Source organism: Mastacembelus armatus, chromosome 17, assembly GCF_900324485.2.
Source record: "Mastacembelus armatus chromosome 17, fMasArm1.2, whole genome shotgun sequence".
Taxonomy (NCBI): domain Eukaryota; kingdom Metazoa; phylum Chordata; class Actinopteri; order Synbranchiformes; family Mastacembelidae; genus Mastacembelus; species Mastacembelus armatus.
This window is the reverse complement of record NC_046649.1, coordinates 22,654,782-22,680,716: the sequence shown is the minus strand read 5'-3', so window position 1 is coordinate 22,680,716 and position 25,935 is coordinate 22,654,782. Positions and strand designations below refer to the sequence as shown.

The 25,935-nt window shown below is 40.9% G+C and overlaps 1 protein-coding gene across 1 annotated transcript; it reads right to left on the bottom strand.

Moving 5' to 3' along the window:
* Positions 1-7,376: 7,376 nt before the first annotated feature.
* vipr2 (vasoactive intestinal peptide receptor 2) lies at positions 7,377-25,696 on the bottom strand. Its single transcript, XM_026313437.1, has 13 exons — positions 25,646-25,696; positions 23,396-23,501; positions 18,210-18,323; positions 16,367-16,458; positions 12,742-12,839; positions 12,445-12,577; positions 11,827-11,977; positions 11,327-11,387; positions 10,879-10,948; positions 9,691-9,782; positions 8,495-8,624; positions 8,287-8,328; positions 7,377-7,575 (listed from the first exon to the last, which is right to left on the bottom strand). Exons 1-13 carry the CDS (start codon positions 25,694-25,696, stop codon positions 7,402-7,404), a joined length of 1,314 nt encoding a protein of 437 aa, XP_026169222.1. The 3' UTR covers positions 7,377-7,401.
* Positions 25,697-25,935: the final 239 nt, after the last annotated feature.

Below are 25,935 nucleotides of genomic sequence, written 5' to 3'. Positions count from 1 at the left end.
TGAAAAGGATCCAGATTAAAGGAAAAGGAGGAATAATTTTGAATTTCTACAACTATGAAGTCGTACGAATCCACCGCACAGTGGAGATCTCAATGGTCTTCAGTCAAAAACACACACTACAGAACTATAAACGTAGGCCTAACCCCCCCACAGCTGAGCTTAAGACAAACACATGGTGGAGTTACTCACCTTCTCCGAAAAGGTCGACCTGCTGCTCCATCAGACCATTTTATCTGCACAGCAACAAACCAAACCAGCAGAAGTGAACCATGAAGCAGTCAGGACTCTCAGCAGCACTCACTGTAAAACATGAAACATGAAAGATTAATGTATGTGTGTGTGTGTGTGTGTTTCATCTTAATGTGTTTTTCTGTAAATGGATGAGAAGCTGAAGCTTTAGAGTTAAATTTATATTCTCCTCTGATAATCATGATTCCTTCTTGCTTTCATTTGTATTTATTTCATCGAGCTGCTGCTGTGCAAAGCACTTAGAGACGACCCTTTGACCTTATGAAACGATTTCGTCTTTTCCAGGAAATTAAAAAAAAAAAAAATCACCGAAATGATCAGTTTGGAGAACGAACAATGACTCTGTTCTCTGGGGTTTCGCTCTGAAGAAGCCACTCAGAGTAAAAGTAGAACCCCATAATTAGCACCAAAGGAAAAAAAAACTTCCCAGGGTCACGTCTTTACACAGAGACAGAACAGCCTCTTTTTGTTTCCTGACAGGAGATTCTCAATTGTCAGGCAGCTCTAAGGGTGCGAGCGACAGTGAGTGGTGATGTTATCCTGAGTGTGTGTGTGTGTGTGTGTGGGCTCAGGACTTCCCCACTCTAACACAGACTGACACAGGAATCCAGCAGGACTAGACCAGCTTTATTCGCTGCTTCGCTGTGACTTATTTGAGAAGCTCTGTCTTGTTGAGGTGAAGACGGAGCTTGAGATAAAGGATAAAAAGGTGTTTCTCACATATCTCATTCGTTGAACCCTTACTCACACTGACCTGTGGACTCTGGCTCTTTCTTAGCAAAGAGCCGAGAACTGGGACTTCTTGGATTCAGGCCATCACTGGGAGGTTGTCAAGCTACCACACTGGGCCAGTGGGTGTTGAAAATGAATGGAAACAGGCCAAGAACCATTTACAGCACAATAGTCCCCTGAAACTGGAGTGTTAGACCCCCAGCACAGTGCGTTACCTGTGTCTCCATCTGCCTGATTCCATCCAGGTGTGTGGAACATTTGGCTCAGCTGCAAACGTTGAGATGAATGTGGACAAAAAACATTTGAGAAAGGAAATAAACGACTAATAATTAACATTTTCTGCAGGAAATATGTTTAAATTTAGAAGGAAACTTGACTAATAACTGAGCCCTGGTATTTGAAGTAGCTCCATGTTCAAAGTCTTATCAGAGACACATATTTTACTGAGCGCCTGTTCAAGAAACAAAGTGGGGGTCAGACCTGAAATATAAGAGTGTGCCTTTTCATTTGCTGCAGTATCTGTTGCTTAACTTGTGTTTTAAAGCTTTTCAGGACCAGAATCTGTTTTTATTAGACGAGTATGATGATGTAGATTTATACACACGCATTTAACTAAACCTGTGGTGTTTTTCTGGCTTTAATCCTACTGAAGTTCCACTAAATCGCAAAGGAGAAGAATCATTTCTGGAAGTGCCTGTCAAAGGGTCACCAGTCGTAGCTCATTCTGATCAGGCTGATCAGGATCATGGAGGAAAAGCAGGAGATGTGCCGAGTTGTTACCTTGGTGAAGGTCGTCGAGAGCTAAAACCACAGGAAATAAATTTGACTTTCATTTGATTTGCTTGAACAAGGTGAAGAGAGAGATGATTGGCAGCAGTTTTCCAGTTGCAGGTTTGGCTGCAGATTCAGACACAAGTCTCGGCTGAAGCGGAGTGACAGCTCGTCCTCCTGACCCCTCTGGTTGTTACTGTAACGACACGCTCCGCCAGGGTGTGACCCCGGCGCTCCAGCGACGTCTATCTCGCCGGCCATCAGCTGCACACGCCGAGCTGTCAGTCTTACCAACCGTAACCAGACGCCATCGTGCCCCCGCAGAGCTCGCTCATCACATCACCCTGGACAGGTAGAGGGCACAGCAGAGAAAATAAATAAAGTGATGGCAACATGCATCACTGCTGAATATCAACCTGTGCAGTAAATTCCCATAATCCTCAGCTCTATTTTCTGTATAAGTGAATGAACGTAACCGTCCCCTATCAAATATTCAGATATACACAGAGCAACTAGGTGACGTAGTCAAGGTGTGAGAGTCAAACCTCAACATGTGGCGGGAACATTTGGAGTCGGTTTTCTAGAGGTTGAGTCGAAACGTTTCACTACTCATCCAAGTAGCTTCATCAGTGTGAGGGGAAGCTGGTATGGATCCTCCAATTTATCCGTCAGGTTGGTTCCACCCTTGGCCTGAAGAGGCTCGTTAGGTGAACAGAAGGACTGAGCTCAGGTGAACGTCGTTAGGATCTAATGGTGGACTCATGTGACCCCTCTGACTCACCAAGAGTCTGTCCTCCCCTGATCTGTTCCTTAATTTCCTGGGAACAGATGAAAGAGCAGCCTGGTAGATTGAAGACAGGTTGTGTCTGAGCCCTCCACCTGTTAAGGGTTTTTCCACTTGAACGCGTATTTAACTTCTCTGACTCCTCTCTCAAACCATCTGTCTTCTCTGTCCAAAATATGTACATTACTGTCCTCAAATGAGTGTCCTGTGTCCTTTAAATGGAGGTGCACAGCTGACTGTGGTCCTGAGAAGCCGCTCCTCCTGTCAAGTGGTTGTTTGGTTTCTCCAGTGTACAGTTCTGAGCATTCCTCCTTACACTGGACAACATAAACTACATTGCTCCTCTTTTGTTTTGGGGTCTGGTCTCTGGTACAGTTCACCTAACGAGCCCATTCAGGCTAAATTTGAGTTTCCATACCAGCTTTCCCTCAGACTGATGAAGCTACTCAGGTGAGTAGAAAAAACTAAACTAGAAGTCCAGTCCTGCCACAGACCTGGATTCTGTTAGTTTCAAGTTCATTCGAGGAAGGCTGCAGTCTTTGTAAAAGTCCAATGTGGCTGATTGCAAACAAAACTATTCTGATTTGCATCCAGATGTTATTAAACATAGTTGTGGAATGACAAGTGTTACTGGTCTCTAAATGCTGTTGGCTTGGAAAACCAGATGCTCATTAAAAAAACATGCTGCTTGAAAATAGCCACAGGACAGTCTGTGTGATGGGTAAGAAAATGATAACGAGCATGAAGCTTTGGAAAACGTTTTATACTCTGGACATACAAATGTAGGTCAACGCAGCAGAGCAGAGCTCCTAAATATGCACGTGGCTAAATAGTAGTGTTTTTGATTGGTCAGTTAATTAATCAAGGTGATCACATGTTTCACACAAGACCAATATCTCCTGAAACAAGCAAAGGATCAAGCTGTGTGCAGCAGCAGCAACAAATACTGTACAGTTCTGGAAAGATCTAAATAAATAAATCTAAAATAATCAGTCTTCCCTTTTGTTTTACTGCATGTTGTCATTTATTAATGAATGTTGTTTTGACAAACCCCGGCAGGAGGCAGAAATATGCAGTAGCTGCTGGGTAAGAAGGCCTGTCCTCTTGCATGCAGGTTATGACTCATTGTTTGTTTCTGCGACTGTATTTTGGAAAGGATCTGTAAACCATTAAAGCTGAGACTGTGTTATTGCAGAACCTGTAAACCTGCTCTACTTTGTTTTTGTGTCTTTGCATCTTTGCACAGCTGTGCTTTGCTCTTGCCCTTTCCCAGTCTTCTGTTTTTACTTTTTGTCATTAAAGGCACTGTGGTCAGAGCCCGTTTGCTCCTCCAAAGGGCCATGCACAACCACCAGCGATGTGAGGCCAAGTGCTCAGCCATCGCCCAGCCTGCCCTCTCCCTCCCATTTAGCGACGTCTTCGCCTCAAGTCGCTCTGTCAGCTCCGATAAAGGCAACTTGGCTTCTCAAAGATGACAGAACATGCAGCTCACCACCCCGAGGCTGTGCAGCCTCAGGGACCGAGCTGGCACATAGAAAGGATGTGAGAGATATTACATTTTTATTCAAGTCATGCTTCCTCTAACACACCTGATGTTACATATTCAAACTGTGCAGAGATTTTTCAGTTTTCCAAAGAGGAAAAATCTGTTCGATATACTTGTAAAACACAAGAAATGTTGGCAAAACAAATATTTAAAATGACCTGCATATATGGAATAGATGGAGAAGGAGACTTGCTCAAGACAGAAGAGAGAACGCAAGTATAACACAATCAAATAAGAGTTTTGGCTCCTACACCACTATTTGTTTGCTGAATAAGATGTTACCATAATTACTTCTTAAATATGTCGTGATATTGTTTATTGTTTGTGTCGTAGTGAAAATCGATGACTAACAAACTCTTCTTTGGCTTTTTTGGATACAAATTTAAAATAGTAGAAAGCAGAGCTAATGATAATAAAACGTCTTCTTTTTCATTAGCTGCAAGAAGAAGATTCACTAAGTTTCACCAAGTTCTCACTATGAATTATGTGGGATTCCTTTATGTAGAAATCCTGTTAGCTCTCATTAACTGTGTTAGCTTGTAAAAACCAATTCACACCATGCAGTGATTACAAACGTAGACTTTATCAATCTTTTGCATGACATTCATGTTGTCTCAATACAAATACATGTGTTCAGTAAAGGCATGATACTCAGTATCATGCCAGTCAACATTAAATATGAAATCACTTGACAAACCAACACTGTGTGTGTTGTATATGATTTAAAGTGTTTTGTATACTCTCAACTTCTATAACACTTATTGCCACATAGACGTCCCCCTGTTTCTAATATATTTGGTAACACTTCACTGAAGGCATACGACAAGAATAAAATAGTTTTCATGGGAGCCTTTTTGCCATAAATTGTTTTTAAAGCTTGTACTATTAGTACTGTTAGTTAAGTATTAGTTCACTTGTGAAGCAAAGAAGCAACTTCCTGAAGCTGAATATTTCCTGGTAATCTTCTGTTATACTGCATTGAATGTCTTTGGGTCTTGGTCTGTTGGTCAGACAAAACAAAAAATATTAGTCTTTCTTGCAGCTTTAGACATCAAACAATTTGTTAGGAAATGATCAGCAGATTGACTACTAGTTTATGAAAAATGTCCATTTAAAATATTTGCATCTGCAGATTTTTAAACCTCATACCTTGTATTTATGGCACGAGGGCTAGCATTCATTCATTTTAAACCAAAACAATTTTCTGTAGTAGTGTTGTTTTACTAGTACAATACAACAGTTTTACACAGCCCATTTAAAAGGTGGTGTTCCACAAGGTTCAGTCCTAGGTTCTCTATTATTTTCCATCTACAAGTATCAAAGGTTTGCTGTTATGCAGATGACACTCTGCTATATAACCATTAAATTCTAAGACCATCTACAGTTTCAGTATTAATGTTATTCTGCATTGGATTTCACAGATTTCTTTATTTTAGTTTCTAAATGTGTCAACCAGATTCTAGACAACAAACCAAGAAGTGTTTAAATGCTTCAGACTTCAGTTTCTTCTTTTCAGATTTGAGTAATATTTGTCAAGGCACAGTGTGGTCTGGATTCTAGCTACTGAACAGTCAAATATTGTTAATTATATTTCTGGTTCAAATAGCATGGTCTGTTAAAATTGCAATCTATAATAAAACAAGTAACAGTATAACACTAAACAAATCATAGCATGCCAGAAAATGCTTTAGGCCACTGTTCACGAAAAGAGGAGTATAGTTTTACACATACTGAAAGACACACTTAACATTTTGCTTCCCAGCCTTCCCAACAACTTGTCATCTTATTCTGTATGCCTTAGGTCAAGTGTCACCAGATTATTTCGTCTTGTGGCAACAATAAAATACGACATGTAAAAGAAAAATTTAACACACAGCAAAAAGCAGGCTTTTCCTTTTTTTTATCATCTCTGGACATAATGTACATTATATTCTACACACTGACAGCCATAATACCAAAAGCAATGAAAAAAAAGGCAAACACTGAGAATATCATGCAACTGCTGTGTAACACTTGCTGCATGAAAAAAACAGCATTAATTATTTTCTTTTAGGTTTTTGTTTTTACAAAACAAACACTTCTGCCTGTGCTGCTGTATATTTGAAGCAGAGTGGTGAATATAAACCCGTTTATATTCAAAATTATAAAACTTGTTTTAAAAACACATCAAGTGTGCTGCGTTACACATGTAAACATAGCCAACAGTGTTGTCACAGAGTACTGACACACCATGGAGAACACTTCTGCATCACTGTAGCAAGATAAGACGTTGAATCATTGGAACCCCTTTGCAAAGTTGTGAACTACGGCATTTCAACTGAGGCGTACGTTCCCAGGCTTTGTACAACTGAACATTACAATATTACAAAGTTATTTCGATCCTGTCAACAAATCAGGTAACAAATGATTATACCACCAATCTCATCAGAAGCTCCTGGTGGACACAGCGGCTCAAATTTCCCTTTTAGTCGAAGCCCCTGTATCGTTTCCTTCTAACAGATCACTGAGCACAGTGTCGATCACGTCAATGACCACAGCTCTTTAAATGTACGTTAAGAATCATAGTTTGCCAGAACAAATGCATTCTGTCTCTAACAGTCTGTTTTGCTTCAGTCCACGTGGCTTAGACATTATTAAGTAAGAGTTCCCTTTGGGGCTGATATATTCTCTCGTGAATTTTTCACTACCATCAACCGCATATTGTCATGATATTATGGCTCCAACATGGCAAAGACATTAGATATTAGGTTTGTATAACAGTGTGAACCAAATAGAGTAATGTCGTATATTCTGCTTTTAGGAGCTTAAGGGACAAAAAGTCCTGTTCTTTGCAGCTTGAATCCAAAAAAGTCTGTAGAGCTGATAAGCTTGAAGAGACAAGTGGCACCAATACACTCGCACATAGTAACATTTTTATAAATAGTGATTCTGTACATACACAAGTCAAAGTACATTTCATCATTTCATTCCTCATCCATGTGCACTGTTCCAGGTGAAATACTGAAAGTTAGATGTTGTAGATTGTCTAAAAGGCTCATAGCGATGACATGACATTCTATGACATGAAATCACGTAGTAGAACAACCCTGTGTTGGCAGCAAACACAAGCACACACATATTAGAACAGATCAGAATCGTTTAAGTTCCAATTAAGGGACATTTTGAAGCCAAAATCTTCAGTCAAACAATGTGCATGCTCCACCAACACGGTACGTCACCACAAGTTACGATGATAAAATCATGTTGTAAATCTATTTGACCCAGGTACTGTAGGGACTGTGTTTGTGTTCTGTTTTTGATGTACTGGACCCCCGGCTCCTCACAGCACCGAGGTCTCTGACTGCAGGATGGACTGGGTCCTGGAGTTGCGGTGAAACTGCACCATGTGCTCTGAACCGTTCCTGGAGGGGAAGTTGCTGTTGAAGTGGCGATCTTTGTTCAGATGGCAGTTCAAACACACGCTCCGCCACTTTCTCTTCAGCTCACCTTGAACCTACACAAATAGGTGAGTAAAAATAAAAAAGACAAGTTTATATGTTACAGACAAATAAAACATTGGAACAAACTTTACCTACTGATTAAGGAACCCGCTCTCTGAAGCATTATACTACATGTGCTGTGCTGTACCTGTGCTGAAAATGGTTCACAGATTCAAATACAGACATAAAATATTTAATCGGAGGACTGTGTTGTCTTTGTGGAACAGCACTCCTTCAGCCTGATCTGGTTAAAAAGTAGGTTAATCAAGCCTCAGGTTTATATGTGTGCAATTTTTAAGCATTGTGGATGTGTCTTTGCCTCCCACGCTCTATGAGCAGTCATTTCATTCAGTCATTTTCTGTGCACCATAAATCAGTTTGTTATTATTAAGGCTAAATTAAGATGCTGAGAAATGCCTGTTTTAGTGCATAAAGTTTCTTTTTTAAGTTTATTGATTTCTGGATTGTTCTGTTAGTCACAGTGTTTGATCTGATCCTTGGTAAACCAAAGAACAAACATTTATCTGGTCAAATGAGAACACTAAGATATATTTGTTTGTAAAATATAAGTTCAGGCAGTTGTTTTGACTCTGAAATCAAATCAAATCAGGTTTTGGTGCAAATAATATGGACTGGATGGTCTAACACTGCTCACATGAAATTACTACTAAATACTATATTACAGTACAATACTGCTATTATGACACTTCATATAGAGAGTTTACCTCGCTGTTTAGGAAACAGTAGAGAATGGCAACCACAAGACCCTGAAATATAAACGAGACAGTATTCATTCCTAAAGAATAAAAGGAGTAATTCAACATTTAGGTCTCAAACACGAACGTTAATACAAACTTTAATTCATGAAGGATTTCGTATAAGGATAATAACATGTAGTAGTAGTAGTAATATGGTATATGTGACTAACAGTACCTGAAAGGATCCGAGCCCCAGGTCAAAAAATATTTTATAATCTTCTGCAATGGATCCAATGGGAGAAATAAAGACCACGTAGTGGATGCCAAACAGAGGGATCAGCAGGAGAGTGGATTTGGCCAGTCTTCTGGAGAAAAACAGAAATGAACCGTTTGTAGTGGATTAAACTGCAACAGGCCCAGTATTTGCTCCCAGTTTGCCCAAAGGATGTGAACCATTCATGTTATCTAACCACGCAGACAGGTTAGGGTGGATTTGTTGTGGTTTATGACTATTTGTACATTTTTTATGCAAATAACTGTCTGAAACATGCATTTTATTTCAGCCTTAAGTCAAACAAATATTTTCACATGGGAAACAACAAATTGGTGGTTTGCTCGTGTTTCATGACACAGTTGTATTAGAGACTTTACTGTTAATGCTGCAAAATGTTTCCTAGAAGGAAAGATAGATAGATGTAGAAATCTGAAAATGTGGGCAAATGTAAGAGCATGGCTGAAGGGAATATATCTGGATAATAAATCTACTCCTATGGGAGTTGCATCCCTTTTATAACTCGAATATATGATAGTACATCCTCCCTCTCAGTATCACTTTCCAGCTGTCAACTCCGCTCAGACCGACAGTGAACTCCACTGCACTGACGCTGAATCTTCACTAACACTAACAGGAGACTGTGCAGTGAACCAACCGAGCTCATCCAGGCTTTTTGTCACCTCTCACCTCTGAATCTCAGATCCAGGACACAAGAATACCTGACAACTCAGCACAGCTCAGATTTCACTGGAGGGTAAAATTGCCTGAAGATCAAACACGTAGCACCTCTGAGTGGGCAAAGACTCAAATAGATGCTGCAAGAATGAGCCGCGGACATGGAGGTTTCACCCCCCCACACTCTCTGCATAATAAAGGCTGCATCATGAAGCGCTGTCTCGTTGAATGAGCGTCAGCATCGCTCTTATCTCTCCAGACACAAAATGCTGAGGACATAAATATTCCGAGCATCTCAAATCGCAGTTTGTATATTTTGAAGCATGTAGCTGATTCTGGTTTCCACAGATACTGTAGCAGCACCTTTCTCATGCTACACACTGAACACACAGGTTTGCAGCAGTTATCCAGGTGGGTAGAGATGGAGTTTACATCTGTGTCGCTTCTTGCTGAGAGTGGAATCTTAAGCTGCTGTGAGATACCTGTACTGTGATTGGTCATTTCCACCCACGTCAGGACACCTCAGCTTCTGAACCAAGATCCGGATGATGCTGATGAACAGGATGAAGTTCACCTTGGAGACAGAAAGAACTGTATTAAAACAACAGCTGGGTCAGAGAAACCCATCAGGGGTGATTTTGTTTTGCTGTGTTAAACATTTCTCTGCCCACAGAAAGCAATGAACGAACAAAACGGCACGACGTGAATGCTCGATAAAAAGGGGCTGACTCTTTTTCTCTGAGCCCAAATCAAGTTACTTCAAATTTATTTTGACTTTCTGTCTACAAGGAAGCGTAAATGTGTTGTTTTGTTCAGATCTGCTGTTTGTGGACAGCTTGAAATCACATTTGCACACACTCACACTCACAGCCTGAGTATTCCCTATATAGGAAGGGAAGGCAGGTTTGTTAGTAATGCACCTAAACAAGGTCTGTTTATATAAGACGTAAAAAGATATTAAAGTAAGTCAAAGAAATAGACGACAGAGATGGATTTAAAAAGGAAAATTGAAAATAAAAAGGACCAAAATGATCCAGAATAGAAATTACTCTGCGACCACAGCACAAAACGTGAATAAATACCCAAAAGTGAATCTAAATATTTAATAACAGGCAATAGCAAACAGAAAAGTCTTAAAGCCTTATTTAAATTAACTGGAAGTCCCTAACCTCATATCATGTGTAAAGCTATCAAATTAATATTTTAGAAACAGCCCACTTTTCAGAAAAAGACCTTCAACTGTTTTTAAGAGTGACTTCCTCTGCTGAGACCTTCACTAGTTTGAAACGTTGGAGCGTCACTCAGTGGGAGAGCGGCAATAGACCCAGCAGGAAATCCAGGGAAGCTAATATCTTAAGACAAGCACCACTGACGCATTATATCAGTGTTAGTGATGCTGCAAATACTTCTCACTGACGCCTGTGGATTTATTCAACAGCACTTTAGGGTTTTAAGAGGTTTGAAAGTACAAAGCATAAGAGAAAAGAGTTATATTATAAACTTTTATTAAAAGTGAGTTAGAAACATTTAAACAGGGCAAAAGCTGATGAACAGTGACAAAAGATTTTATGTTTGACTTGATGTTTCTGTGAAACAGTTTTTACATTTGGACACCTGTTAACAAACATGTGGAGCACCTGCAAACAAACAGGTAATGAGCCTCAACATACCATGATGGAGAATCCGATTGGTCCATTGATCACCCAGTTGGGTATGGGGTTATCATTTCTCTCCCAGCATCTAAAGGTGCCACAAATATAAATAATACACAATATATTTGTGCAACACAAAGGCAACAGAAAAGTGAGGGGAAGAAATCCATCTATATATTTTTGACCACTTATCCAGGTGTGGGCCAAAGTCAAGGTAGGCCAGAGATCCTTGTCCTAGCAAAGCTAATGAGCACAGGGGAGGGCTGGGAAGGAGGACCAGGAAAACCATGTCAAGATGGATGGATTCAGGTCTATGACACATTTTAATGTCTAGGCCTTATTATTAAGTTTCAAACTGTTTGGTGATACAAACACTGCTGACTGAATCTTCCTGATAAAATGTGATTTGTGAACTTAATAAAAGTTTAGACATTTCACGCTGGGGGGCGATTGGCCGTGGACTCACCCTGTGTCTTCCAGATAAACCCTCGTCATCACCCACGCAAAGACGAACACTGTGGGGATTCCTGAGAAAACCAGCGATACAGTATTACATTTACATTATTGTTTAGTTGTTTACTGAGCTGATAAATATTATTGACCACAGGACAACATTTATAACATTTTATACATGTATTTGTTCAAACGCTAAAACACTTGGCCACAAATACTTTTGTGTATGTTTTGTCTACATTAAACTTCAGAAATGACCAATGCATCAGCAAATATTTGCCTGTTTACACAACCAACAGACACAAAACTATTGGTGTTGTGTTTCTGTTCTGATGATTGAAACCAAATCACAATCCAAACTACAAACTACTGTGAAGGATGCTAATATCTCTGCAGAGCTGCATGCAACTGAGGGGTATTTCTGTATGGATGACTTCTTAATGCCAACAGATGCCAAGACATCAACCTGAAGAAAAGATGATGAAATGTGGTTTCACTGCAGAGCAGACTTACCCCAGCCAGTGAACATGTAGACTATAAAGTGTCTGTTCTCAGAGAAGATGACAACAAGCAAAGTGTGGAGGTACAAACCCTCCACCAGCAGCCAGAAGAAGTTGGCCATAATGAAGTAGTGGAAAAACACCAGGCTAGCTTTGCATCCCACCTGGAAAACAAAAAGTTTGATAATGCGGTAATCCATCCCTCCATCCATCCCTCCATCCCTCCATCCATCCATCATCTATACCCACTTATTCCTTAACCAGGGTCCCAGGGATCTGCTGGAGCCTATCCCAGCTCTCTCTGGGTGAAAGGCAGGGGTCCACCCTTGACAGGTCACCAGTCCATCACAGGGCCACATAGAGACAAACAACCTCACACACTCACACTCACTCCTATGGGCAATTTAGAGTCACCAATCAACCTGACATACATGTTTTTGGACTGTGGGAGGAAACCAGAGTACCTGGAGAAAACCCACACAAGCACAGGGAGAACATGCAAACTCCACACAGAAAGGCCCCTGTTGGGTTTCAAACCAGGAACCTTCTTGCTGTGAGGCAACAGTGCTAACCACTTGTTTAACCTGGTTTACATGGCACTATAATGGCCTCTCAGCGGTGGTGGCCTCACCAGTGACGGCTGGTTGGAGCACTGTGAGGCTCGGTTGAAGATAATGTCGTCTTTCACCAGCACAGCCACAGCTCTCAGGATGAAGGAGAAGAAGAGGTTGAGGTGGATGTAGTTCCTGGTGCAGTGGAGCTTCCTGCACAGATGGTGCAGATACACAACACACAGGTGATGAAAAACTATTGGATGACAATAAAAACTGAGCTTCATAGTAACAGCAGTCAGTCTTCCATCACTGATATTTGGTATTTTATCACATCGTCTTATCAGCTGTGGTAGTAAAGTGATGTTTGGCCTCACCTGAACAGACAGAGGATGGCGCTCCCTGTGGTCAGGGCGATCAAAGACAGACTGTGACCCAGAGTGTACAACGTCTGCACGACCACGTAGAAAACCAGCTGCAGACACACAGAGGTCAGAGGTCGGGGTTGTTCCCCAGTTATCTTTATGACAGTGCTTTGGATTACAGGAGGATGCCTCTGCGTCTTACTGAGCCTTGAACTTTCAAATTAGTGTCACGTTCCCAAAAACAGCACAGTTATTGGTCACTGGGTCTATTCTGAGCTCAGGTCAATTAAAGAGGAGCACCCAAGTGTCCGTCTGTCATCCCTTTGGTCCAAAGTGAAATATTTCAACAATTAGTGCATGAATTGCTATGAAACATGGGGCAAACATTCATGTTCCCCCTTATATCGACCTCCAGTTTCAAGATATCCAATACTTTGGGTTAAGTCTAACTACTAAAACCATTTGACCTTTGTACTTTCACATACTAAACTAACATGGTGACCATATCTTCCAAGGAGCATGTTAATGTTGCCATGTTAATGTCTCAGCATTATTCGGATTATATATTGTGATTTTATTCAAATCTAATGTCGCCTTTATGCAGTTAAGAGACTAACATGTTGATGTTTAGCAGGTGTAACATGGACCATGGTCACTGTCAGTTTCTAAGATGAGCACTAATCACAGTGATGGAGCTTCATGAAACCAGAGGACCCTGATGTCAGAATAAAACATGAACAGGATAAATACATTTTATAAACTGATTGTAGATATTTTATGGAGAAACAGTAGAGACACAGGATAAGAGACACAACACTTAGACCTACTTGTATCACAATAAGAAATGTTTCTCTGAGCTGCCTGGGCTGCACTCTCTGTGACCTTCTGTCCTGCCCCCTGTTTGTGTTGTAAAATTCCTTGTAATGTGTCAGCACCAGTTAACCAGGTCAAATTCCAACTACTCCCAAAACAAAAGCTCATTCAGATAATAAAACACACAGAGATAATTTAACTAGTGTTTCTTAATCTTGGCTAAAGGTTTAAAAACAGAGCAAAAGAGACACGTTCCTGCCACAGAACCGATATACAGAGAAATGTCCAAAATCAAAAGTATGTGCTACTGGACTTCACTACAGTCTGATCATCAGATGTTATTGATCCCTGGTGGGAAGTACTTCAAATTAGAAGTATATAAGGTAGTTAATAAGTTTTCTACTGCTACTGCAGTAAAATGTCTGAGTACATCAGGTTTCAAAATAAGCTGAAAAAGGCTTTAGTCCATTTTCCAACTAGAATCTATAACATTCCCTCCAGACGTGTTTAACAGACATGAAAAATTAGTCTCTGAATGGTTTTACAGAAAAAGGTCAGCAGCAATGTTTAAAAAATCTAAATCTCCTACTTTCTCTTTGAAACAGCCAAAGTTATTGCAAATATTTCTCATCTTAAATGTGTAACGGCTGGAGAAACAGGACTCCGACTTCACTGAACAGTCCAGTCTCAGGGTATGTGACCTGGAAATCTCTGCACAGACCTTCATTCTGCACCGCGAAGCTGAAGCATCCAAGTGAAGTGACATTTCCGAGTAGACGGGGACTTTAAATATAATGTGAAAAATGTATTTTTGGGGGGGGGGGGGCGCAATGTATTTTTCTAGTCAAACGTGTTGTCAGGCACGTAGGGTTGGACCAGAAGAAGCTGGACTCATGACTTTGGCTCAGCTCTGATTAGACGCTGCAACAAGAAACCAGAAAACAAAGCCAGTGCATGTGCAATGTATTTGAAACTAAAAGGTGTATTCCACTTGGTGGTTGTTTGTGTAGTGAAAGGTGCAGCACACTGCAGCGAAACAAACAAAATCACATGAACAGGTCCAGACACAGGAACCTGCACCATTCAGTTAGGTTGTTTCCTATAATGGTTTGGGTTTAAACTACTTTCTTTTTCATTCCAATGCTCAAAAACACATTTCCTGCTGCTTCCAGTTGGTGTTTTGCTTCTTTGTAACCTTCAGTGAGCTGCAGAAAATGAAAAGGGACATTTACATTTGTTTACAAGAGGAAGGTCCTTTGATTTCTCGACGCTTTACAAACAAAAAGAAAAGTGTCTAACTGGGATGTGTTTCCCCAGGTTTGTCATTTCTCTTTCTTAATCCTGAATTTTAACGCTCACGTTTATTCATGTTTGTACGATTGTCTGTTTGGGCCTTTGAATCCTTTCACGCTGTGCGTTTCCGTCAGGAATCTGCAGGAAATAACACGAACCATTTGGTCCTTTGTCCTGCAAAACGCAACTTCTTGGTGTGCCAGACATGCAATCCTGCTCAGGGTGTTTTGTGTGCATGGTACAGACAGGGATACCTGCTCAGACTGGGAAGAAAGAAGAAGAAAAAAAGAAAGATGATGAGCCAGAAGTGGAAGAGTGACAAATGAGAAAGAAGAGATGAGCGGGCAGTTAGTTTAACAAGCACAATGGGTGATTCAGAAGAAGACCAGTCATGTCCCAAAGTGAACCACAGAAAGATGAGGGAAGCAGCAATTATCCGAACAAGGACAAACATTCATCTCATCAGAAAACGTTTCTTCTGCTTCCCTGAACTGTTTGGGTGGAGGATGAATCACAGAACACCACCCAAACTAGACTAAACAAACGTGGATAGTTAGTTCATCATAGCGGCCTTGAATCACCTTCTGGTGTGAGGATGGTCCTGAGTACGGTCAAGACATCACCTGCATCAATCATTGCCTCACAAAGTAGGAGATACAGAGGATGCCTTCTACGATTTGACGATTACAGAAGCAAAATACGACCTGAATGAGGTTTTACTGAAATATTCTCACAACTGGCGACTGGAAGCTCCATTTAAACCTGACATCATTTTACACCCACAACCTGTTCCCGCTGCCCCCAAATGGCCAAACAACTTCAGCTACTGCAGTTTAAAGGTGCAGTGTGTAAAATGTGAGAGATTTAGCAGCATCTAGTGGTGAGATTGCAGAATGCAGCTTTCTGCTCCTCACACCCCAGTGATTCCCTGTCTAGAGCCAGTGTTTGGTTTGTCCTTTCTGGGCTACTGTAGAAACCTGACCTCCATAAAAGGGGCCCTGTAGATTCAAAAGGCTCATTCTAAGCTTGAGGTTTCACATTAATGACAACATATTTATGAATAATATATTCAATTTCTGCTGATAGCTCGCTCTGAACATTACACACTAAAACGTGCTGTTACGTGCACTTTAACACTGAGGCCCATGAATGAACGACAAAAAGCCAACACTTTCATGCGGCACATAAACACAGTTCGAGGCAGGGGAGGAATCCTGGGCAATGCAAACACTTTAACAGGAAATTATTCCTCTAAGAGTGAAGGTTAACGCTGTTTCTGAGGTTGAGTTTTTTCATTAAATGACACAAAAACCAGACAGGAGAGCCGACACACACACGCAAACACATTTCACACTGCCAGTGGGCATATTGACCTTTTAAAGATGCAGCTCTTCACCACAAACGTGTGTTAATTAACATCCGACCCTCCAGGCTTTGTCAGTCACAGGCCACTAATGGTACGTGTTCACGTTACGGCTTCTTTTCCTGATGCTCACCCAGAATTCTTTACATTTAGAGACGCGTACTGTACCTTGTCCTGGCTCGTGTCCGACCCACATACACTGGTGATGTTTGGGAAAACGTCCGACCATCCCTCTGATGTGCAGTTCCTGCTGATGTTACCTGTGAGAGAAGAGAGCGAGTTATCTCCACACCTCACCCCCCACGCCAACAGTCTTTCTAATAAGTGATGTCAAAGGCGTTTTGTTCCACCCCTGCTTGTGTTTTCTGCAAACGGAGCAGGAACAAACTGTATTATTAAAGGTTGGCACAGCTGCAAACACAAGTGCGGAGCAAAAGGTGACAGTTAAACATTTGCCGTCTCTGCTTAGTTCATCTCCCAGAATGCATTGTGAAAAGCATTAAGCATCTCTTGCTCACTGACTGGCAGTCCCCACATTTCTACATCGTTACGCTCTTAACAAGCCTTTTTAACAGCAGCACACACAGCCCAGGCTAAGACATGTCCAATGGATGACAGCGATTTCACTGTAAAACTGTCACCACTGGTGACTGGAAGCTCTGAGCTGTGTCTGTGGAAGAAAGCAGAACTAGGTCTGACCAGACTTCATTCATAAATGCTGATATTTTTGCAGCTTCCTAACGTTTTTAATTCTTTTTCATTGTCGTGATCATGATACCAACGAGTTGGCTGATGCTATGAAAAAGAAACCACACACAAGCATAAAAAGCATAACATGCCAAACATGTTAGCGATTATTTCCACATGTACACTCCAGCAGACATGAAGCAACGTAAATGTTTATTTTGGAGAGAAGAATCTGTCTGGTTAGCTGCTAAATAGTCCCCCAGCTGGTTGTAAACTATGTCTCTCAGCTGTTCTGTGCTGGGTAAAATATTTCTGTAGTGGTTGAAGAAATAAAATACAGTAAGTTTAATTTGTGTTCACTCTGGGGGGAAAAGCCCTCGTTAATTTCTTGTTTTCTCACTACAAAACAAAATGAAAACATTCAGGGCGTCTGGTTTTTAGCTTCATGTTGATTTAATCTAATGAGTATTTGCTATTTCTGCAAAATGTAGTGACTTTAGGGGGTTTGGCTCTGTCTCAGACAGGGAAGCATCAGCATGAACTTCGGCTTTAAACAAGCCGCTGGCTGCTTACATAACGTTTAGTCATCGATGTAAATCAGAGCAGTGGAAACCACAGCTGCCATGTGGTCACTAGCTCGAAAAATCTGATGGGCCACTGTGAGTCCACTGCCTGCTCACATTTACACAGACGTTTAACTTTAATGCAACTAGTGACGGTCTCTAAACGCCTGTTCAAGTTCATATCATATCATCATATCATCCATAACGTATAATTCAATGCTCAGATAGTAGACAGATCAGATTTTGACACATGTAAAGGTTGAAATCTGTTGATTTACTAACATTTATTAACGTTAAGTACACAGGCCAGTTTCTGGGGCACAGGTGGATAATACTTAATGTATATTTAAGTCAAGTCAAGTAGATTTTTATTGTTGTTTCAACCACGTACAGTAAATACAGTGCAAATATATGAAAGAAAGGAAATGTTATCAGTAAAGTATATGTCATTTATAAAAAGTAAACATAATATTTAAAGCATTTTCCTTCTGAAGTTCTTTTCTTTATTAGACAGTAGACAGTAAAGACCTGACAGGTATATACTGCAAAGATCCACTCATGCTTTAATTATTATTTGTACTGTGATTACAGGACCAGTGTCTTAGACCCTTTGGATGCCTCATATTATACGTTTTTCCCTGCTGTCTATGTGAAATTCTTATAGCTGTCAATTTAATGCGGCATCAAGTGTAAATTCTCAAATAAAACACGTGAAATATATGATGTATGTTCCCATAATGAACATTAAATAAATATCTTACCATTTCTGCCGAACACAGTCCGAAGGACTCTGGGACAGGGGATGGTGACGGTCTCTCCGATCTCCGCTCGCTCCCAGCATGCTATGCTGTCCCATGTTCCTTTGCATCCTGGCTCTGTCAGAACCAAAAGTGGCTTCATGAGAACATTTCACACAAACATTTCAGTCTGTGCTCCACAGCACAATAACAGCTGTGTTGTGTTGACGTGTTCATTAGAAAAGACAGAAGGTTTATCAGACGTCAACACTCTCCACAGTGGAAATAGTCCCATCACAGCCCTGAAACAGTAGAACATCCATCCATCCGCAGGGATCTGCTGGAGCCTATCCCAGCTCTCTTTGGGTGAAAGGCAGGGGTACACCCTGGACAGGTCACCAGTCCAACTGGCCAAACAAATAGTTAAGCAGTAACTGTATTAGAACCTGACCTCCAAAGTAAGAAAGAGGCTGAAACGAGTCTGAATCATCCCAAGAGAAATCAATAATGAACTAAGGGGTTTTCAGCAGTGGTATTATACAAATCTGAGGGAGCCATGTTGTATGATTTACTTTAGACAAATCGAGAAATGATGTGAAATTAAAAAATGATTAGAACACGTGTCTATGATAAATGTATGTGCTGTAATGAACTTTCTCTGGTTGGTCCTTACCTTTGTCTCCTCATTTTAAATGTGTTTGCATTTTCAAATCACCTATTATTTGTTTTTCTTAATATAAGAGACAATAAGCTTCATCGACTCAGCACTAACCAGACGTGAACACAAACAGCCTGTTTACAGCACAATAGGACCAGAAAAACGATACCCTATGTAAACATATGACACAATTACACTCCTCATAGAGCATCTTGGATTTGTCATTCTGATCCTTAACTTTCCCAAACTGCACAGGAGGCCAGATGACTTAGACATTATTCCACAGAAGGAGGAATCCTGATTGAATAAAAACACCCACGCGCCCTCCAGAAACAAGCTGCCTCCAAAAATAGCTGTTCAGCTCTTCAGCCTGAGCTTTATAGGTGCAAAGGTGCTGATGGCAAACTCAACAGTCAGCAAGGCCCTTTAGAGATAGATGAATGGAGACAGTGTAAAATGCAGTTGTTCTTCCCAGCGTCCCAGTTAAAGATGCACAGCCATTAAGCTGCCAGGGCATCAGACCGTGAAGAAGATACAACCTATTAGTGTCAAAATGGAAAAAAAGCCACAGGAGATAAGAAGCCAACCAGCAGTGTGTGTGTTCTTCTGCTGCCTCATTTCTGTTTAGCTCCTGTAATGTTGTTTTCTGAAGCACAAAGTGGATGAGACACAATTAAACTCTCGCGTTGTGGGTGGATTTCAACTGCTGATTATTCTGAGCGACTTGTGAAACGGAAGCATTGTTGTTTTGTCGGGAAATACGCCTGTTGACAGACACACTCACTTAATCAAAGTCTGATTAATTACAACAGAGCACTAATCATCTGCTCTCGTTCACAGCACCACAATGTGCAAACCCTGTTAGAGCCAGAGTCAGGTGGTGGGATCCCTCCATAAAACTCAGCTCCATCACTTCACCTGCTCAGTTTTAACTCTGATCTTTAATATTTTGGTTAAGGCGTTCAGGTACTGTGCTGAGGCTTTACACACTTCAGATCTTTAGATCCAGTCACACAGCAGCAACAGGGAGGCATCAGATGATAAATAATCATAATAAATACATTCATTCTGCAGCAGGAGCTCAGAATGAATGTAAAAATAAGCCAATATGTATATAGCTCCTGTCACCAGTCTGACGGAGTCCAACCCTTAAATCCACCTTAAATCCTTAAATTCTGTTTTATTAAAGTTTTTTAATCCTCACTAGCCAAACCAGCATTTTTAGATTTATCCATGCTTTGCTTTTCTCTCTTTATTTTTGCCTTGACCTCACTGTAAAATAGTAACGAACGCTAAGATGCAGAGTCCATCAGACTGTAAAAGGGGTCTTAAGTAAGCAAGCAAAGACAGCTAGACTTAAATAATCCTAGCAGCTGAAAAGAGGAGAAAGAAGGAAGAAAGGTGGTATGAAAATGAGCCAATGTGCAGAGGTAGAGAAACGGGAAAGGGGAAGTTGTGAAAGAGAAAAGGCCAAGTGAGGACAAGAAGAAGAGGAGGAGCAGGGAGGGAATGAGAGAACACATGTATTTAGGGTAAAAATGGCTCCAACACAGATTCAGGCTCATTGCTGCATGAAGAAAACTCTCTGTACCCGCTAAGTGATCCATCCTTTCTCTGTGCACTTTCCACAGAAACACATCAGAGGCAGCACCGATGCATCAAATGCACAGCAGCACACATCTGGAGGGAAATCCTTTCTCTGCTTCTCATTCTTTATTCACCGTGATGTGAATGCTGTGAGTGCCCCTCCTCAGCACCTACTCTGACTCCACAGCAAACTGACTTTTACACAGACTGTATGTCAATGTTCCATTAACCTTCTTCAGCTGTGAATGCTTTTCTCTGGTGTATCTAAAGCTGATGTGAATCCATGTTATCCAGGCAAAACCCTTTTACACTCGGTTTTTTCGCTTCACTTCAACATCACAAAGTTTCCAAATGTGCCCAATAGGCCAGTGGAGAGAAGCCAGTGAGGGGTCATGACCTTCATGCTGCACAGTGAGCTCTACTATCAGCAGCGCTCTGGAAATACCGTGCACTGTGCACACGTGCAATGGATACGTGCTTTGGTAGATTTCATTTGCCATGACACCTGCCCCAAACCCTACATTCCCCATGGCATTGGAAACACTCAGGTGAATATGCTGCACATTAAATTGATGTTTCTCACATATGTTGCAAGGCATTTCTTAAACATGGTATTTATTTATTACCTGGTAAGGAAACTGTGGACCTCCTACTGTACAATAGGTTATTTTTGATTTAAATTAGTATTAAAACTATGGGGTTTCTGCTTTATTTCATATTTAGCTCAGTAGGTTGTGCAAACTTTGCAGCAACTGATGAAAACGGTGCACACTGGGGCGAGCAGCACAAGGCCTTCTGGGTGCTGCATGTCCAGAGTAAGATCTGTCAGTGAGCTAAAGGTTTGCATTGAAATGATCACCGGGGATCCTGGATCAGACAAAGTTCATTTGCTCGTGCAAACAAATGAAACAACGCTGCAGGAAAACTGCCCGCCACAGCACATTTTCCCTCACAGATGATTTGAGCCGTATTGTTACGTCGCTCTGTTTCGTGTCATTGAGCTTTAATTAACACAGCAGGGGGGAAATCAGGCTCGTTAGCGCTAAAACACTTGAGCAAATACAACTGTGTTTATGGGACGTTTTAAGCTTTTAGGCGAAAAGAACAATGAACTGTTTTCATTTTTCACTTTAGACATGAAAAGCTCAAACTCTCTCAGACTAATTGGAGCTAATATTAAATCAACCCTACAATACAGTCATTTAGAAAACACTGAGCCAGTTCAGAGCTGGGATAATTATGTAAGTGGGTTACATCAGGAACGACCAGCAGCACATTTCAGCCTCCACCACAACTGTGAATGTTTTCTTTATGACAAGCTCCACTACATGCCAAGAATTACAGAAGAGGTCTGAAAATATTTCTATATTTAATTAACACATGTCGAGATGTTATTAAGCTGCAAACAGGACACAGGACTAATCTGAAACTTGTTATGTATAATTGTCTGATTAGATCTCTTCACTGTCTAAAAGCCAAACGATTTAAATCTCCGTCTAAAACTGTGACCATAAAAAGCTCATTATTATAAATATTTTGCCTGAATCTGCAGCGTCAGAGACGGGTTGGTAGAACTCAAATGAACAATAATATCTTTCCAAAATTAATTCATGAGTGTTTAAATATTCGATCATGCCTGGGCAGGTGCACCTCCATGGTCATAGGTAAATTTCTCCAACGTTAAAAAGCTGTGGCGCGACAGAAAACACAGCGAAGCTGTTTTTACAGGCTTTATAAAAGTCTGGGTGTAAATTGTGAGGCCTGAATGTAAATCTTAGGTTTGGGACTATTTTTTACATAATATACTAAAACGCTTTATTCACTGTCTGATTCTTGGAAAAGGATGTTTTCTCTGTAGCGCTAAATAATCAAGTGACAGGTGAGTACTGCCGTGTATTTTACTGGTATTCCTGCTCAGGGCACTGGAGACAGTTTGTATGGGAAGTGCATGGAACGTACCGATAGATCATCAGGTTTGCAGCAGTGTATTCATTACCTCTGTAACTCTATAAACACTGCCGGCACTGCTTACATTTCTGCCTGTGGCGGTCGGGTAAGGGAAGATTCACTCCGCACTTCACACGCTTTCAATAGAACAGCGCTGGAAATGTTAGTCCCTGTGTAAAATTTTAGTTTGATAAGACTTAAGTGAGATTTTTAGGGCTCACATTAACAGCGACAGTGGCTCTGTAATTAGCTGGGTACATGCTGTGAATTTCAGACTGTGTCAGAATTGGCGTTGTCTCCTACAATTAGGCCTCATTATTTTTTATCTTAAAAGTGTGAGTGATCATTAAACACTCTCCAGAGCTCTGTATTTTAACTCTCCTTGTTATTTTAATGCAGCATTCTGGCATTTTTGCTTAATTTCACTCTCGACTCTCCTTAACCTTAAGATAATCTCCCAGCTGTAAATGTCAGTGGGAAAAAAAAAGATTCAACTCATTTTTAAATATCAGATTCTCCTCTTCAACCTGCCATGTTTTACAGTCTCACCCTGCTCCACCTACAGTAGCTTCACTGCCTGTGTGTACTACTGTCTTTATAGTGTACAATCCTGTTTGTGAAGACCAAAAGTATTTGGGTAGAATAGTGCAGAGAATTAATATAGTGGACCAGAGAATATGAATTATATTAGATTTAGTTTGGGGGAAGCTTTACTCATGGTAATTTATCTGGTAAATTCTACTGTATATCTCCTCTGTGGCAGAAGGCAGTAGATTTCTAAAAGAGAAAACTAAAGTGTGTGTATGTTTAAAATGAGTTTTGTTTAAAGTCAGTCAGGCAGACAAATAATCTCATATTTGAAGAAGAGTTATAATCTGTTTAGTCAAAACCTGGAGGTCAGTTCACATGAGACTCATATCCAGATTGAGTCCAGGTATTATTTAGTTGGAGTCCATTCCCAGCACACAGGCTGCCAGAACCTATTCAGTTACTTTAATGCTTTGTGAGTGGTTCTGACCTTTGTGGCTGCTGGCAGCCTCCTCCTCCCTCAGTCTCTTCAGACACTCCACCTGGTCTCTCTCCACCTCCAGCATGAAGTTACAGGTCGGATGTCGACTGTCAACCTGTGAGGAAGAAGAAAGAAAAACACAATTCTGGTTTCAGAAGGATTTTACAAAGCTATAGAAAAGTTAGATGGACCCCAACACTGTAACATTATAAATTATTAGCTACACGTTTCATTAAAATATTATGTACTTGTTTTGCTTCTGTCTCTCTGAGGTTTAACATAATGTTTACATTAGTAAGCTGAGTCTTACAGAGCTGATAAACAAACACCACCGTGATTTTCATAATATGCGTCAAAGCAAGAAGTTTGTATGTTGTGTGTGCGTGTGTGTGTGTGTGTGTGAGTGTGTGTGTGTGTGTGTGTGTGTGTGTGTGTGTGTTCAAGGCCAGGGTAAACAGATAAATTAAACGACCCACATAAATACTGTAAACACTGGGAGATTGAACAGAGAAGCAGGTGAGTGTGGGCGGGGCTGGATGGAGCAGGAAAGCAGACCACAGAAGTATATCAAAATAAGAGCCTTTAACAGGAAGTGCTTGGGAATCATGTCAAAAGACAACAATTCAGATCCTCTCTCCAACTGATAATTTTCTTTTTTAACCATTTTTTAACAATCTTTGCTTAACTTTTACCAGGGAGTTTGTTTTAGCTGACAAATGGCCTAATATGCCGGTAAAAGTAAAAATAACCAGAACTTAATGGCAAAGGTAACAGATCCAAAACCGTTTTCTTACGCTTTACATATTAGGACCTGTGCTGTAGTTTTAATCAGACTATCAGCAGCTCCTCTAGCCACCAGAAATTGTAGATTGACCTCAGTGTAAAGAATTTATATTTTTCCTGTAGTGTTTAATTCACTCTTGTCATGCCAGTAACAGCATTTGGAAGAGCTGCCAGAGGACAGAATCTGCTCCTGCCCATCACCCAAATCCTCCCAGACAGATTGTGGCCCTTCATCCTCTGGCATGAGGCGTCAAGACAGCACGCACATGTAAACATGCACACAGGCACGACGATCCAAAACTGGCAGCTGAACAGCGATTTGGTTCATCATACACCAAACCCATTTATCCTAAATGTGAATAACAGATTAGGATTCAGCGTCAGCGAGGACATGCTCAGATTTCTCAGCTGCCAAACCGAACTGAGCACGGAGAGGACAGCAGTGTTTTAATGCAGCGCGTGGGTATAATGACCAAGTGTCTGTGCTTCACTTTACTCAGACACAAATAGCTTTCCCCAGGTGTCACCAAAACATTTGAAAGATTAGTCTGTAAACGGGGGACAAAGCACCAGCGTGACAGCACAGTTCAACCGTGTGTTCATTACTGTGGTGTTTTCCTAGAGGTCACATATCAAACAGTACCAACAGTGCTGATAGTGCTTTTTCCCTGGACGTCTGATTGATAAAGTTTTCAGCAGATGTTTGTTCTCATGCCATCTACTCAGCCCCTCCTCTGAATTACAGACCAACCAGAAAACCCTCCAATGCATCACTTTCCTTTCACTGGGGAATTTTTCCTTGACAGCAATTGTTTCGCTCATGGAAAAACTTTAACACACTGGAGATACACCAGGCTGGACCAATGGTGTTACAGCAGCCAGCAAAAGTGTCATTTATTTACATATGAATGTGGAGGAAAGTTTATTTTACAGCCAGATGGAAACACATTTGGGTCTCTCATGCTCTTTCTTTCTCACGCACACACAAAAGCGAATCAGTCTGGTCCAGATGTTGCTTTAAGTGGCTTTTACCAATGTTATGTTCCAGCTCGCTCCTCTCTCAATTTGCTTTCCATCACTTTTTGTTCTTGGAAGTCAGACATTTTACAATTATTACCACGTCTGTGTGTATATGTGTGTATATAGGACATTAGTGATGTTTATCACAGGAAAGGATGCCTCTCTCCACCAATTCTACTATTTCATGCTCTAAAGGTCCTGAGAGATTCTTTGTCAGTTCCAGATTTGAAAGATAAAACACACAACTTACACTGTTCATGCAGCTAAAATTGCACAAACACACACTCTGTGCTGTGTTACAATAAAGATTCTGTATTAATTAAACAAAATAGCAGGAGTCCCTTTAGTTCATGTCTGAGATTTGCTAATGTTAACTATCTCTTATTTCCTTATGTGTGCTCCTGCTGTGATACACACCAGTTGCCATGAACTGAGCTTTGGGCGATGATAGTTTACCGCTGACCCAGGAACAGGCAGGTCTAGACAACAGGACTGCCAAGCCTCCATGCTTCCAGCTAGTGCATAAACCTTTAATGTGTAAGATCTGCAGTCAAGACCAAAACAAATGAAGTCCAAGGAGCAGCAGCAGACACTCACCAGATACCTGCTGCATGCCAAATCCCAATCCCAACTTCCTTCTTGTAAAACCTCAGTTCATTTATCTTCCTAATACCAAATGCACAGTTAACATTTTGTGTTAAACTCTTACAGACTATAAAGAATTAGCATTAAATTAAAACTGTGTG

Bases quoted from the DNA above. Each gene is read 5' to 3' on its own strand.
- vipr2 (XM_026313437.1), bottom strand. From the start codon at position 25,696: ATGGAGGCTTGGCAGTCCTGTTGTCTAGACCTGCCTGTTCCTGGGTCA. The intron at 16,459-18,209 runs GTAAGATATTTA...CTTCTCTCACAG, and splicing joins GACTGTGTTCGGCAGAAATG to GTAACATCAGCAGGAACTGC. The intron at 11,388-11,826 runs GTAAGTCTGCTC...TGGTTTTCTCAG, and splicing joins CTACATGTTCACTGGCTGGG to GAATCCCCACAGTGTTCGTC.